We start from the raw sequence: 15,915 nt of genomic DNA on the forward strand, positions 1-15,915 counted from the left end.
AACTCAACTATATCTTAAAGCTTCCTTTGGTCATCATTTCCTCTCTGTTTACAGAACTTCTGAGTCATTCATTACTGGTGAGTCTGCTGGTGACAGATTTTCTTAGTTTTTCTTCATTTAAGAATGCCTTTATTTGCTCTTCATTCCTGAAGTATATTTTCCCTATATATAGATGTAAGATTAACAGGTTTTTTTTCAGCACTTCGAAGATGTTGTACTACTTTATGTTTGGTTTCAGGTTTAAAAAAAATTGCTATCTAGGGTGAAGATGCTGCAGTCATGAGTTTGAGCTGCACAGCCTGGGTAGAATCACTTTGCATAACCAACTTAACATGTCAAAAATATCTGCTGTCATTTGAATCATTTTTCCATTATAGACAATGTGTCATTTTCTCTGCAACTGCTTTCAAGATTTGTTTTTTTTCTTTTTTCTGGCTTTTTGAGGTTTGGTTAATGATGTGTCATGGCTTGAATTTTTTCTTTTAGTTTGTCCTTCTTATGATTCCCTAATCTTTTTGAATCTGTAGATTAGTGTCTTTTATCGAACTTGAAAATTTTTCATCCTTTGACTATTTCTTTCAATAATTTTTCAGCCCTACTCTCTTCCTCCTCTGCTTCTGGGTCTCTCATGACATAAACGTTAGATCTTTTTTTTTCTTGTCTCATATGCCCCTGAGTCTCTGTTCATTTGCTGTTGTTGACAGGATAGCTAAGATGAATCTGTTTTTCAGTTTACTGATTCTTTACTCTGTCATCTCTAGTCTACTGTTGAGCACATCTAGTGAGTTTTGTGTCATTTACTGTAATTTTCAGTTTCATAATTTCTCTTTTATAGTTTTATTTCTTTGTGGATGGTTTCTACTTTATCATTTGTTTAAAGAATATGTGTAATTGCTAGTTAAAATATTTTTACAACTGCTGTTTTACAGTCATTGTCAGGTGATTCCAACATCTGAATCATCTCATTGTTCAGTTCAGTTCAGTTGCTCAGTCGTGTCTGAGGGACTGAGATCACTTTTTGTGACCCAATGAACCGCAGCATGCCAGGCCTCCCTGTCCATCACCAACTCCCAGAGTCCACCCAAACCCATGTCCATGTGTCAGTGATGCCATCCAGCCATCTCATCCTCTGTCATCCCCTTCTCCTCCTGCCCCCAATCCCTCCCAGCATCAGGGTCTTTTCAAATGAGTCAGCTCTTCACATCAGATGGATGCGAAGTATTGGAGTTTCAGCTTCAACATCAGTCCTTCCAGTGAACACCTAGGACTGATCTCCTTGCAGTCCAAGGGACTCTCAAGAGTCTTCTCCAACAACACAGTTCAAAAAGCATCAATGGTGCTCAGCTTTCTTCACAGTCCAACTCTCACATCCATACATGACCACTGGAAAAACCATAGCCTTGACTAGACCTTTACTGGCAAAGTAATGTCTCTGTTTTTTAATACTCTATCTAGGTTGGTCATAACTTTCCTTCGAAGGAGCAAGTGTCTTTTAATTTCATGGCTGCAATCACCATCTGCAGTGATTTTGGAGCCCAGAAAAATAAAGTCAGCCACTGTTTCCATTATTTCCCCATCTATTTGCCATGAAGTGATGGGACTGGATGCCATGATCTTCGTTTTCTGAATGTTGAGCTTTAAGCCAACTTTTTCACTCTCTTCTTTCACTTTCATCAAGAGGCTCTTGAGTTCTTCACTTTCTACCATAAGGGTGGTGTCATCTGCGTGTCTGAGGTTATTGATATTTCTCCTGGCAATCTTGATTCCAGCTTGTGCTTCTTCCAGCCCAGTGTTTCTCATAATGTACTCTGCATAGAAGTTAAATAAGCAGGGTGACAATATACAGCCTTGACGTACTCCTTTTCCTATTTGGAGCCAGTCTGTTGTTCCATGTCCAGTTCTAACTGTTGCTTCCTGACCTGCATATAGGTTTCTCAAGAGGCAGGTCAGGTGGTCTGGTATTCCCATCTCTTTCAGAATTTTCCACAGTTTATTGTGATCCTTATTGTTGGCATTTGCTAATTGTCTTTTCTCATTAAAGTTGTTATTTTCCTGGTTCTTAGGTTGGTGAGTTATTTTCAATTATATCTTGTACATTTTTGTTGTTAGACTCTGCATGCTACTTAATCTTTTTCTTTTTTGACAAGAATTCACCTTATTTAGGTGTACTGCTCAGGCCAGGTGGGGGGTGGATTTTCGGCTCCCCAATGGTCCTATGACAACCCTGGCTCCTATGATACCAATGAGTACTATCTCATTGCTGCTGGGTTTAAGGTTCAGCTCCCTTCTGGGCCCCATGACAGCAGAGGGGAGACTAGAGTGCCACTAACACCACCCCTTTCACCTCTTTTACTGGGTGGGTGTTGAACTTCAGTTCTCTGATGAGCTCTACTCAAACTAGGGATGGAAAGATGGTAAGAATGGAGAAAGTGGACAGCCAATATGCCCACTTCATTCCATCTCTTTGCTGCCTGGTAGAGGAATAAGTTCAGCAAACCTCTAGGCTTTCCAACACAAGGGCAAAAGGGAAAAAAAGTGCTGACTTGTATTAGCTTCAACCACCTCCTTTTGCTGCCTAGCTTATAGGGGTGGAAGCTCTCAGCTCCTTGCTTGGTCATACTGACACTACCCTAGCAGTAGTGGAATTAGAATAGTGCTTGCTACCACTGACCTTGTGAATACATGCTAGTGGGAGAATCAGATTCCAGCATTGGTTCAGGGATCAAAGTTTAACTCCCTACTCAGTCCCATAGACACCATAATGGAGGTGTTTGGCTGCAGTAGGGTTGGTATTGCAAAAAACATTTTCTATTCTGCTCTCTTGGTCTTTTTCTAGTTCCTTCACTGTGTGAACACTCATTATGGAGGTCTTTTTTGGCTGCACCATTGGTGGTTCCAGTCTGTAGGTTCTCCAGGACCCTGGCTGAGATATATAGGAAAGAAAAGAAAACCTAGGGATTCCTGTGAGTTTACTTTCTAAAAACTCAAATACAATGTGATTGTCCTTTTTTGACCTTTCCTTTCTTCAACAGTCTATACTAGAGGTCTTAGTAACAGTGAGATTAATGCTTGGTGTCTAGGAAGGGTTTATAAGGTCTTGTGCAATTCCTGAGAAATTAGGAGTCCTGTATGGTGGTACATAGCTTGTGTTGCAACATGTAGCTTGAGTGGTGGATTGAGTACTCCTTCCTAGGTTATGCCATACCAAAGAAAACCAGAACATTTGCTGTTAACACATCAGGTTTCTGCATTGCTCTAGTGCCCTTAGAGGTGCCAGGACTTGAAATGGATTTAGTTCTAACTAAAGGTAAATTTCTTTTTGCTCTGGTTAGGGAGCAGCTTTGTATTATTACTACAAAAAACATGGACTCAAGATTAGTAAACACTACTTTGAATCTCTATTTACTACTGTGGGTATTTTGCAAGGTTTCTTAATATGCCAGAGACTAAAGTAAATGGTCATAATAACTGTCAATAGAGTTTCTCCGTGAAGAGACTAAAACAAAATGTATGCAAAGCATTGAGGATACACAAAGTACTCCATAAATACTACAATCACTATGTTAAGTTTTAATCTGTAAGAAAGTTCAGGTCTTCAATAAGTCAGAACCTTGTTGGTGTAAACCTGCGTTGGGCTAACTTCAACTATATTCTCTGCAGTATTCAATTACAGAAACTCAAAAGGAGCCAGAATTCTATTAATGAGGCCCAGCAGGCTCTGAGTCTTTGATATTAAGTTCACTAAAGACTAGGATCATAACTTATATTTCCTTTACATTCTCCACAAGATTCTCCATGCCCAAACCTCTCTCTTAGAGAACCTGACCAACAACAACCCAAAAGAAGGAAAGCCCTTCTACTATCCTTGACTCTACTATAGTGACTCTACTATCCTTGGAGTTTGGACCAAGGGTGAATATTGCCCAAGCAGGGCTCATCAAAATCTCTCAATTTAGAATGGAGACAAAGGTTCAGAGTCAGGTGGTGTAGGACATTCAAACTGAAAGATGTGTAGGCTTTAAGGGGTCAGTGTGGTGGCAGTATGGCAACTTTTGTGTGAGCAAAAATTACACAGGGGAAAGATTAGAATCCTGTAAAAGAATGTGGTCAACTGAGAGGACAGATGAGCAGATACAGAGAGAAAAGTTCAAGCATGAGGACCCACAACTTAGAGGTGAAACAAAAAGAGCAACAGAAAGAGACAAGAACAGAAAAGAGGACAGACATCCAGGGAAAAGTGAGAATGAAAAGAGAACAGGATATCAGGAACACAGGAATTGGAATGGTCATTCTAGGAGAATTCAGATGGCTCCAGGAATCTGTTAACTGCAGATACCAATGAGCTCTGCTGCCAGAAGTCTAGTCCCTTCACCCTTGACTGATGGTGCCAGCCTTGCTTGAAGATCCTGAAATGACCCCACTTGAGGTGATTATCAGGAAAGTGAGGCCAGCTCATTCCCTGCCCAGCTCTCCTTTACTGCCTCCACATCTTCAGTGAGAGGCAGATCCTAAAATGCTTGTGGTGCCAACTACCCAGTCAGTTTTGGGAGCAAGAGCCTTGCATGCCAGAAGAGTTATCAAATTCCACTATTGCTTAGCAGCAAAACCCTGGTGGAATATACATGGAACTGAATTATGAGGGTATTACACTAGAAATAGGGGGAAAGAATTTCAATTAGGCTAAAAATATATACTTGAGTGGGTAGCCTTTCCCTTCTCCAGGGGATTTTCCCAACCCAGGGATTGAACCCAGGTTTCCCACATTGCAGGTGAATTCTTTACCAGCTGAGCCACAAGGGAAGTCCAAGAATACTGGAGGGGGTAGCCTAACCCGTCTCCAGAAGATCTTCCCAACCCAGGAATCGAACCAGAGTCTCCTCCATTACAGGCAGATTCTTTACCAACTGAGCTATCAGGGAAGCCCAAAAATTATTATATAGGTGCACTTACCAGAGATTCTGCATTCAATGTACTATCAAAAGCAGTTGGTAGAGTTCTAATTATTTTATCATTTTGTAGATTGAGAATTACATCTACCTCTCACTTAGGCTGAGTTGAGATGCCAGGAATCCACAATAGAGGAAGGAATAGAAAGATTTAGGGAGATGAAAATGCCAGAGTGGATTTGTTATGTATTACCCTCTCAGTTATCCCTACCCCGAGGACCTGGTTGTCATAAGAACATTGAGAAATACATCAATGAAGGTAATGCCAACATATTTGAAACACGCCACAGTGGCTGTCTTCTATAGATCAGAGATAAAGGTGGAAAATACTGATATTGAAATAGATTCTATGATTTAAATAAGGATGATGACAGCATGTAGCGGCATAGATGATACAGAGCATCAAATTACCAGAAAAAAATCTGCCCTGGTTATTTTAATAGGCAGAAGGGCTGGTATGTGTAATCATAACAGTTTGACCCATAGGAATTCTTGGTGCTGAATAACTGATCACAGGTTTCCTAGATCTGAAATAAGGAGGGTCATCATTGCTTACCTGGGTAAACAAATTTTCTCTGAAGTAAAGGCTTTTTGGTGAGCATTTACATAGGCCCTATCTCACAATCTGAGTTCATTCTGAGAAATCCCTTTACATACCTCCTTCAACACACCAAATTGATACCAGTCATCAGTATCTTGTTCACGTCCCTGACTATCCTGCCAAGTCATTTGCCCCGTCCTTGCTTTAGTATAAGAGCTGCTCCATAGGCCAGCTTTCCTGTGGGCAAAAGGAGCAATGAGATGTCCTATTTAAAATTCTGTCCATTGGATGGAATTTCCTATTCTTTTACTGAAGGGCTACTCTTTGGTGGGCCTGCTGCATTGCAGAAGTCATCTCTAGCTTTCATGCAAACCTGTGTATAAATCAGGCTCAGATTTTTTTATTCTTCAATTAACTGGCCCTGGAGAACACTCCATGTGGCTTAAGCACAGAGTGAGGGCAGGATGGCAATGCAATGGGAGTAGCACACCAGGAGTGAGAGCTACCTGCTCATCCAATTTACACTTGCTCAAGCCCAGTCTCAAATATACCACATGATTCAGGAGTGTTACTGGGCATGCCTGACTCTATGGCTTGGTAGATCAACACTCAATTCATGTGGGGCAGCTGGTGTTCTACAGTCAAATGAGGATTCAGTCTCTACCACAGCCCACTAGCAAGTCAAGAGTTCTCTCTCAAAATGAGGATAATTACTTTTCAAAATAGGCACGATTTTGCTCAAAATCCCTATGAGCCTCTACTCTGAATCTCCTATCAGGGCTTTCACAGAATTCATACAGCATCTTTATCAGTCATAGGTATTTTGCAACCCATTGGTCTCACTGACCACAAATAATCATCTGTCATTCAAACTAGGACAGTCTTGAGAGTAAAAGTGGGCACTAGTAATAAACATATTGGGATGACAGGCATAAATTAAAACTATCTTGAGATATATGACCATCCAGTCATAAAAGCCAAGTGATTAATTTGTTTACTAGGTATTTGTGACAAGCCAGAGTACATACTGAAAGATGAATCCAAGAAATTTTGATACCTTTCAATTCTAAGTTACCTTCGATTAGGCTATTGAATTTCAAGGTAAGAAATTTTCAAGTATTAAGGCAGAAAAAGGAAATAATTTAATTACTTCCTAAACTTGGATGATTTGTTATAACAGATTACTGGATTTTATACACCAAGTTCCCAATTCAGTAGCTATAAAACAGGGCTTGAATTTGTATTTTAACATATTCCCATGTGATGTTAATGCTGCTGATCCAGGGACCATAAATTAAGAACCAGTGATCTACTGAGAAGAGGAAAAACAGAAATCCAAGATTGTCATGCTTTTCCACAGAAACACTCAATAGCAGAGGATAATGGAGCAGTTGCTAACATATTCTAAAGAAAACATTATACCAAAATATGGTTAAATTTTTAAGACCACTGATAGCTTTCATAAATGTAAGGAAGACTGCCTGTTTGATAGAGAACCTCTTGCAAAAGCTGTGTGATGATGAAATCCAGATAAGAAATGATGAATAAAAACAAAGAACTCGGGAATGGAGAAGCTCACTAATTATGAGAATGATGATTGTAAAGCAGATTATAAACTTTGATAAAATAATACTTAAATACAGATAGAATAATATATCTCATCTCTAAGTGTTGAAATATATAAACCAAAATTTGAGCCTCTCCAATGAAAGTCAAAGTGGAGAGTGAAAAATTGGCTTAAAGCTCAACATTCAGAACACAAAGATCATGGCATCTGGGCCCATCACTTCATGGGAAATAGATGGGGAAACAGTGTCAGACTTTATTTTGGGGGGCTCTAAAATCACTGCAGATGGTGACTGCAGCCATGAAATTAAAAGACGCTTACTCCTTGGAAGAAAAGTTATGACCAACCTAGATAGCATATTCAAAAGCAGAGACATTACTTTGCCAGCGAAGGTCCATCTAGTCAAGGCTATGGTTTTTCCAGTGGTCATGTATGGATGTGAGAGTTGGACTGTGAAGAAAGCTGAGTGCTGAAGAATTGATGCTTTTGAGCTGTGGTGTTGGAGAAGACTCTTGAGAGTCCCATGGATTGCAAAGAGATCCAACCAGTCCATTCTGAAGGAGATCAGCCCTGGGATTTCTTTGGAGGGAACGATGCTAAAGCTGAAACTCCAGTACTTTGGCCACCTCATGCCAAGAGTTGATTACTCTTGTGCTGTCAAACTGTCTTAATGTCTCGTCTGAAATGTAAATCTTTATGTGTGTCAAGAATTGTGAAATATGTTTGAGATAATGAAAAGAAGTATGAACACCAGACTAGTTCCTGTCTTGATGTATCAGATCTTAAAATGAACACTAAGAACTCTGCCCATGACACCATCCCAAGAAAAGTGCATCATTTTACTCTACAGTTATTAAAGACCAGAATAGCTTTTGATTTTTTGACATTTTAACATTTCAAAGTATATTCCCAAAAGATTATATGTAGATTTTTAAAAATTAAAATATAGCCATGATCTAACCTAAATAATCATGATTCCCTGATTTTATAAACATCCAGTCAGTGCTCCCATTTCCAATTTTTTTGAACTTTTAAAACTTTATTTGAATCGAGATCCAAATAAAAGTCACAAATTATAATTGGTTACCTTTTAAATTTCTTTTCATCTATGGATTTCTACTCTACCTTTTCTCCCCTTTGCAATTTATTGGTTGATGAAACTATGTCAATTGTCCTATGAACTTCCCATAGTCTAGCTTTGCTAACTTCATTCATGGGGTGGAGTTTAATGTTCTTCTGAGTTTCTACAAATTGGTAGTTGGTGATCCAGGGTCAAAATGATTCTTGCTTGAATTTTTGGCATATACATGTAATATGTGAGGTTATGATGAGCCATTATGATAAAGTACTTAATATCTAGCTGACTCTCCTTTTGATATGTTTACAGTGATGGAGAATTTACTAAATGTTGCAAAACAGCACTATTCTATCATACCCTTTTCATTTATTAGTTGGAATATGTTTATAAAGAAAAATTTTCAGCTTCTACTCTATGACTGCATGAGGGGAGAGACCATGTTATTTAGCTTTCCACTACACACTCAGTGTCTAAAATAGTGCTGACACACAGTAAATGTTCAATTAGTATTTATCTGATAAATAAATAACAATTTATCTGCTTCTTTACTTCTGGAAAGTAGGATGAAAAATTATTCTAGATGAGAGTGTGTGTCACAATAGGAAATAAGAAATGGATTACATTCATAATTCTTTTACTAGCTATGTAATTTTAGGGGAAAGTTGTAGAAAGGCCATTAATTTTATCCATGTTCTGAATATAACTGTGGTATAAAAGTAACACAGCAAAAAGTTGATTGCTATAGTTACTCTTCATAATAATGAAAGTATTTTCTTCCTATTATTCTAGCGTATGGTTAATAGGCGCTTAAATAGACATGAACAAATATAACTATAATCAAAAAAGAAATGTGTCACATAGATCAAAAGAATCCCTTTAATCCAATAAACTACCTTGGCCAGTTTCACTGAAAGAAAGGGCATGTAATCTTCATTGCTCCAACCTCAAAGGATAGTGCTCCACTCCTATACTTATTACTTTCTTTTAAAAGCCCATTAGATAATGCCACCCATAAATTCATGGCCTCTGAGACTGGTGAAGAAAATTTACCTTTAAGTCACTACAAAATTCTGGCATAGGTGTTTTTCTATTCTTACATATAAAATATGTGTGTGTGTGTGTACATATATATACACATGACTCTTGAGAGTCCCTTAGACAGCAAGAAGATCAAACCAGTCAATACTAAAGGAAATCCACCCTGAATACCCACTGGAAGGACTGATGCTGAAACTGAAGAGAAACTCCAATACTCTGGCCACCTGATGCGAACAGCCGACTCAGTGGAAAAGACCCTGACGCTGGGAAAGAGTGAAGACAGAAGAGGAACAGGGAGATAGAGGATGAGATGATTGGATGGCATCATTGATTCAATGGACATGAACTTGGGCAAACTCCGGGAGATGATGAGGGTTAGGGAGGCCTGATGTGCTGCGGTCCATGGGGTTGCGAGGAGTTGGACATGACTTGGCAACTAAACAACATAGATGTATGCATGGATGCATGGATGTGTGTACATATATATACATTTTAACAAGTTTTCAGTTTAGGCCATAATATCTTCCCTATGGTTTTACCATGCTTTTGTGACTTTTATGTAGTCAAGCATAACAATCTTTCCCTCTATGACTTCTGCCTTTGCTATCATGCTTAGAAAGGTCCTCCCTACCCTAAGAGCTAAAATATAATCTCCTAAATTTTTATACTCTTTTTGTGATTTTATTTTACTTATATCTTCATTTACTTACAACTTATCTTCATACATATGTTATTTTTCTGAATAGTATATGATAGGAAGTTTTAAAGTGAGATATGGTTACAGATTGGTGAAAAAAGAACAAATGCACAAAGCTGTCATAAATTCCTAACGTAATTTATCATGAATGGATACAAGAGAAGCAACCTGAAATATCACTTCAATATATTTAGAATTTTATTTAGTTTATTAATTTGTTTCTTCCTGGGCTAAAACAATATTGTTCATTTAAATATATGTTTAGAGAAAATTCACATTAGAAGGTAAGCTTCACAAGGGCAAAACTCATAACATTCCTGGTGGCTGCCTTCTTATCTCTTTGGTTCACTGCTATATTCCTAGAGGTTAGACTCGTGCTTGGAATGTGGTATGTACTTATTATTTATACAGGTTGAAAGAATGATTAAATGCACAAACTTGGGTATTCCAAAACCTCAATTTCTTGACGCTCTACTTTTCTCCTTGTTATAAAATGGAAACCTCAGATTTAAAAAGGTTGAAAGCCTTTTTAAAGTAAAGTCGGCTTAAAACACTGTTCCTGCCCTCTGGCTACCATGATAAAACATCACTGAAACATCATCATCGTCACCAAACATGACTAGGGCTCTATGTTAGATGTAAAATTCTAGGATTTTATTATAGTACAGATTCCCCGCTCACATTCTGGTTAGGAAATAAAGTGTCCACACACACCCATATATACACATAGGTAAAATAAAATATGCATATATGTTAAATGCCAAATAGATAAGAATAATGACCAGAGAGTCAGAGGACTAGGCTTTCATGAACAAGTCTTCTTACCTGTGAACAAAATCATCATTCCTACCTCATAAAATAATTCAAGACTTAGAAAAGACAGCAGCCGCCAAAGATGGCTTTTAATGTTGCATGACACTAAAGTCTCAAAAATAATAACCTTTCAGAGCTTTTATTATGGCACAAACTATTTTAAATGCTTTCTTGTACTAACTCATCTGGGCTTCTCTGGTGGCTCAGCGGGTAAAGAATCTGCCTGCAAAGCAGGAGACACAGGTTTGATCCCTGGGTCAGGAAGATCCCCTGGAGAAGGGAATGACTACCCACTCCAGTATTCTTGTCTGGAGAACTCCATGGACATAGGAGCCTGGTGAGCTCGAAGAGTCCTTTGGGTCGCAAAGAGTCAGAAACGACTGAGCAACTTTCACTTCTTCACTAACTCATTTAATCTCTCAACAATTGTAAAGTATAAGTACTATTATCCACCCCCCCCCAATTTTAATGATGAGCATACTAAACTTTGGTTTGTACAAGTCACACTGTAGAGTATGAGAATAAAGTTTCAAAGATTCTGGCTCCAGAACCTGAGTGCTTAATACCACAGGAAACAATCTAAGTATACTTTTAAAAAGCAGAATTTAGAGAAGCAGATAGGCTGAGGGAGCCACATTCATCTACCTGCCAGGAACAATAAATGAAAAATTTGGCGAAGATAGCAGTTAAGGAAGTTTTCTGATTACACTATCACCTTTAAAAGCCACCACTGTTAAGGCTGTTAAAACTTTCTTTTGTGTTTCTTCTCTACTATAGCACATCTCTCTTCTTTACCCTTAAAGTCATGAACTTCTGACAGGGGGAAAAAAAGACAATTATTTTTCAATGATTAATACTACTACCTTGCCACACGCTCTGACCTTGATCTACTGAGAATCTTTTCTAAGAGGCCGTGTCCTTAATGCCGCCAAGGATCTCTGTGAAGGAAAGAAATGAAGGCGGCAGGCAGCCCAATGTAATCTAGCTGCAACTGATCCTAAGCATCTTCAGATCCTAACTGAACCTTTTTTACTCACATTTCTTAACACCCCCTTCCCCACTTCAATCCCTCCCCCCATCCAAGTAACAACTGCTGAGGTAACAGGGTGGCTTCCAGTCAGGTCCATAGACTGCGCTCTGAGACCACGGGCTCCCTTACTCCGGATTCTAGACTCGGCTTTGGCTTCGGACATCAGGCTTCACGCCCAGGCTCCGGCCCTCCCCCTCCTCAGTTTCCACATCACATTGCCTCAAAAAGGCCAGTTCTCCTTCAAAAAGCTCCTAAAAGCCGGGCTGCTTGGTCCAGAAGCCTGTGGTCCTGCCCTCCGGGTATCCCAGGGCCTCCTCCTTCCCAGACCCCACTTCAAGTCGGCTACCTCATTCCCGCCTCGCAACGCTGCACCAAAGAACTTGGCTCCCAGCACGTTACCTCAGAGGCGTGGCCTCCCGGGGGCTGCGTGCGTCGCAACGGGTGATGTTGGCGCAGGGACCAGGAGCCTCCCGGGCAAGGGGCGGGGCGCCCTTCCTCAGGAAGCGAATCAGCGCCCAGTGGGACGGCGCTCGGCTGGCGCGGGGCGGAGTCCGTAGTGGCTGCACTCGCAGCATCAAGCGCAGCTGGTTCAAGCTGAGTTGGCAACTGGACGGAGAAGGCAGTGGCAACCCACTCCAGTACTCTTGCCGGGAAGGTCCCATGAATGGAGGAGCCTGGTAGGCTCCAGTCCACGGGATCGCTAGGAGTCGGACACGACTTCACTTTCACTTTCATGTATTGGAGAAGGAAATGGCAACCCACTCCAGTATTCTTGCCTGGAGAATCCCAGGGACGGGAGAGCCGGGTGGGCTGCCGTCTATGGGGTCGCACAGAGTCGGACACGACTGAAGCGACTTAGCAGCAGCAGCAGCAGTGGGCGCTAACGGCCGAGGCAAAGTCAGAGCCACAGGAGAAGGATGAATGGAGCAGCTGGACCTTCGCATATTGACAGCCGCGAGCGAGTTCTCAAGTTAGGGGGCAGTTTTGAGAAGCAACCGCGTTGCGCCTTCCGCACTGTGCGCTGTGAGTGAGGACGCCCGAGGGGAAAGGGAGGAGTTCTGGTTTTGGGGGTGCAGAAGCACAACTCTCTCCAAGTCGTGTTCGAACAGATCCTCTTATTCTGTGGGAGAATGGGGTGCGCTGTGCAACCCGCTGCTTTAGCCGTAAAGTGCTAGGGGGCCGGTGGAAACAGGCAGATGGAAGCCGCAGGTGTGGGTAATTCTGAGTGGAGTGATTTAAGGGAGACCAGCAGGGCTTCCCTGGTGGCTGAGACAGTAAGGAATCGGCCTGCAAAGCGGGAGACCTGGGTTCCATCCCTAGGTTGGGAAGATCCCTGGAGGAGGAAATGGCAACCCACTCCAGTATTCTTGCCTAGAGAATCCCTATGGACAGAGAAGCCTGGCGGACTACAGTCCTTGGGGTCGCAAAGAGTTGGACACGACTGAGGGACTAAGCACGACAGCAGGTAGAAAGGGACGCTATGTGGGGTAGGTCTGCAGAGGCGACTATGGATGGAGTCAGAGCTGACTGGTGGCCGATTCAGAGGTGGAAAGGAAGGTACAGTTGACCCTTGAGCCACACAGGGGTTAGGGGGGTCGATCTCGCGCAGTGGAAAATCCACTTATTGCTGTCTCTGCCTCAAAAACCAGGGAGTCGATACACGACTCACCCGAGGTCCAGAAGCGGAAGCCGTTGGGTAGCATCAGACTCAAACTCTAGTGTTTTGATTCCATGTGTGTGACCTCTAATGGAACACATACTTCTCCTCATACTTCATTAATTTAAAGATGTATAAGATGTAAATATTGGAGAAGGAAATGGCAACCCACTCCAGTATTCTTGCCTGGAGAATCCCATGGACTGAGGAGCCTGGTGGGCTGCAGTCCACGGGGTCACAAAGAGTCGGACACGACTGAGTGACTTTACCTATGGACTTCCCTCATAGCTCAGTCGGTAAAGAATCTGCCTGTAATGCAGGAGACCTGGATTCGATTCCTGGGCTGGGAAGATCCCCCGGAGAAGGAAATGGCAATCCACTCCAGTATTGTTGCCTGAAAAAATCCCATGGACAGAGGAGCCTGGTGGGCTACAATCCATGTGGTCGCAAAGAGTCGGACAGGACTTAGCGACTAAACCACCACCACCACCAGGATGAACATACAGGTACTCTATTTAGTGGGGGGAAATTCCACATATAAACAGACCTGTGAATCTCAGACCCATGCTGCGTGTTACTCAAGGAACAACTGTAGTAAGGTGACAAGTGGATGGGGGGGCAAAGGGAAACGGGAAGGAGAATGCCTTTAGGTTGGTAGGGAAATATTCTTTCCTGTCTTCACTTTTGGTGTCTCTGACTGATGGGAGTTCTTATTTAGTGTATTTCTGGGGAAAGATTCTGGATCATTCTAATATCTGTATCTCTTTTGGGCCCCTGATTTCATTGAGTCATTTATCAAATACTGATGATCACAGTATTGAAGGGTGCACTGTTAATTTATTAGAAAACTCTTTTGTCCTCTGGAACTAGTTTTGATACACTTTTCTCTTTTATGTTGTTGAGGTAGGAAATAGAACTTTTGCTTTAATAGTTAGATGTTGTAGATTCCAGGAAGGAAAATGTAATATATTATGATTTGGTATGCAAAACATTCATTCTTTGCACAATAGCCCTCATAGAATTATAGAAAGGGACGGAAATGGAAATTATTGACGCATAACCTTTTATTTTTCTGTGGCAAAACTGTGAAGTAGGTATTTTTTTCACTCCCTCTCACTAGCACTGCCTTTCCTTAGTGTGTCATCATACCACCTTTCTCAATTGTTTTATCCTTAGACTGTTTAGAGATCTTTATGGCTTTTGCTCTGAAGTGTTCCTCGCTTTAATTAAAACTCACATTCTCCAAAAGTTTACTTAAGTTGTACACAATCTAATTACAGCAACTCACAGTGAAGATATAAAGACCTATAGATTTAACTCTCTAAGGGCATATTTACATTTTATGAAAGGGTTTTTTATTAAGCAAAATTAATATCCAGTTGCTAGAATAAATAAAGGAGATATTTGCAAACAGATCTTCAACACTGACCCTTCCTTACCACACTTTGTGGTCCAAGACTTACCACACCGAGACAGCTAGTGCTAGCTGTGTAGTTTCTTTCCTTGAGACCCATTTTCCAACAGTATGATATAGTTCTTACCTGGTTTCACCACACCTTTCTCTCAAATAATAATTTCCCTTACCTTTGCTCTCCTTTCTCAGGTATTCAATAGCCTTAGTATTGATATTAATTTTTATAATTATAAGATTTAAGATTATACAAATTTCTTTAAAAATCTGTTTTCATGAAACTTGGGTATGTATTCTAAGGGCATACGCCCCAAATTAAGTGAATAAGAAAAAGCCTTCTAAAAGATCTTTGCTGGTGCTTCAGAGAATGTACCAATTTATAAAAGTTCTCAAAATGCTGGAACTGTGTCTTCAGAATCAGAGTATCTATGATCCAGTTATAAGAATGAAAATAAACAAAACAATAATAACCCAAATAAACTCAGATGTTTGAATATACTTTTAGTCCTGTGAAGACATTAGAAAGGTTTTTCTGTACTTAGTTTTATTCTTCTTGAAGGAGACAGAGCCTTTCGAGATTGATTAAAATAAAACTAGTCATTTTCCTTGATGACATCTTCATTTCCCATATGATTCTCACCTAAGGACTCAGAGTGAGGGATAGAAACTATAGAGTTTCACAGAAGCAAGGGGAGTTGGTTTATTTATTTTTTTTAAAGGTACATTTTGCCTTCTGAAAACCAAAAATATTTATTATTTTTTAATTATCAGTACTATTCATAAAGATACATTTTCCTCAGGGAGATTGAAAAAGAACCTTTTTTCTATTTTTTTAAATATATATATATGTTTACGCTCTGTAATGAACAAAATACACAAAAATAATATATTAATTTCAACTTTTGTATTCAACTATGTAACAACACAATTCACCTTAAATTGCTGAGCTCATCTATAGAACAAAGCAATAAATTCAGCCATTCTACCATTTTTTATTAAAATTATGAATGCCCTTAAATTGATAAGTATGTGAAAAATATAATATTTTCAGCAGCAGTTTTATATAATGCTCAAAGCTTTCATTCATTCACTAAATGTAAAATTGTTATAATCTTCTAAATGTTTTTAACAGGTAAG

The 15,915-nt window shown here is 40.2% G+C and overlaps 2 protein-coding genes across 2 annotated transcripts in view; both read left to right on the forward strand.

Annotated features, from left to right (window-relative positions):
• LOC102184282 (solute carrier family 15 member 2) overlaps positions 1–7,091 on the forward strand; it is a 52,393-nt gene extending 45,302 nt beyond the window's left edge. Inside the window, exon 22 of the mRNA XM_013963220.2 lies at positions 6,772–7,091. Within this exon, the coding sequence (XP_013818674.1) occupies positions 6,772–6,780 (9 nt within the window). The 3' untranslated portion in view covers positions 6,781–7,091. The remainder of the gene's footprint in view (positions 1–6,771) is intronic.
• Positions 12,502–15,915, forward strand: part of LOC102184002 (solute carrier family 15 member 2) — a 49,253-nt gene continuing 45,839 nt past the window's right edge. Inside the window, exon 1 of the mRNA XM_005675013.3 lies at positions 12,502–12,733. The gene's annotated coding sequence lies outside the window, so the exon portion shown is untranslated. The remainder of the gene's footprint in view (positions 12,734–15,915) is intronic.

This window comes from Capra hircus, chromosome 1 (assembly GCF_001704415.2).
Source record: "Capra hircus breed San Clemente chromosome 1, ASM170441v1, whole genome shotgun sequence".
Classification (NCBI taxonomy): Eukaryota; Metazoa; Chordata; class Mammalia; order Artiodactyla; family Bovidae; genus Capra; species Capra hircus.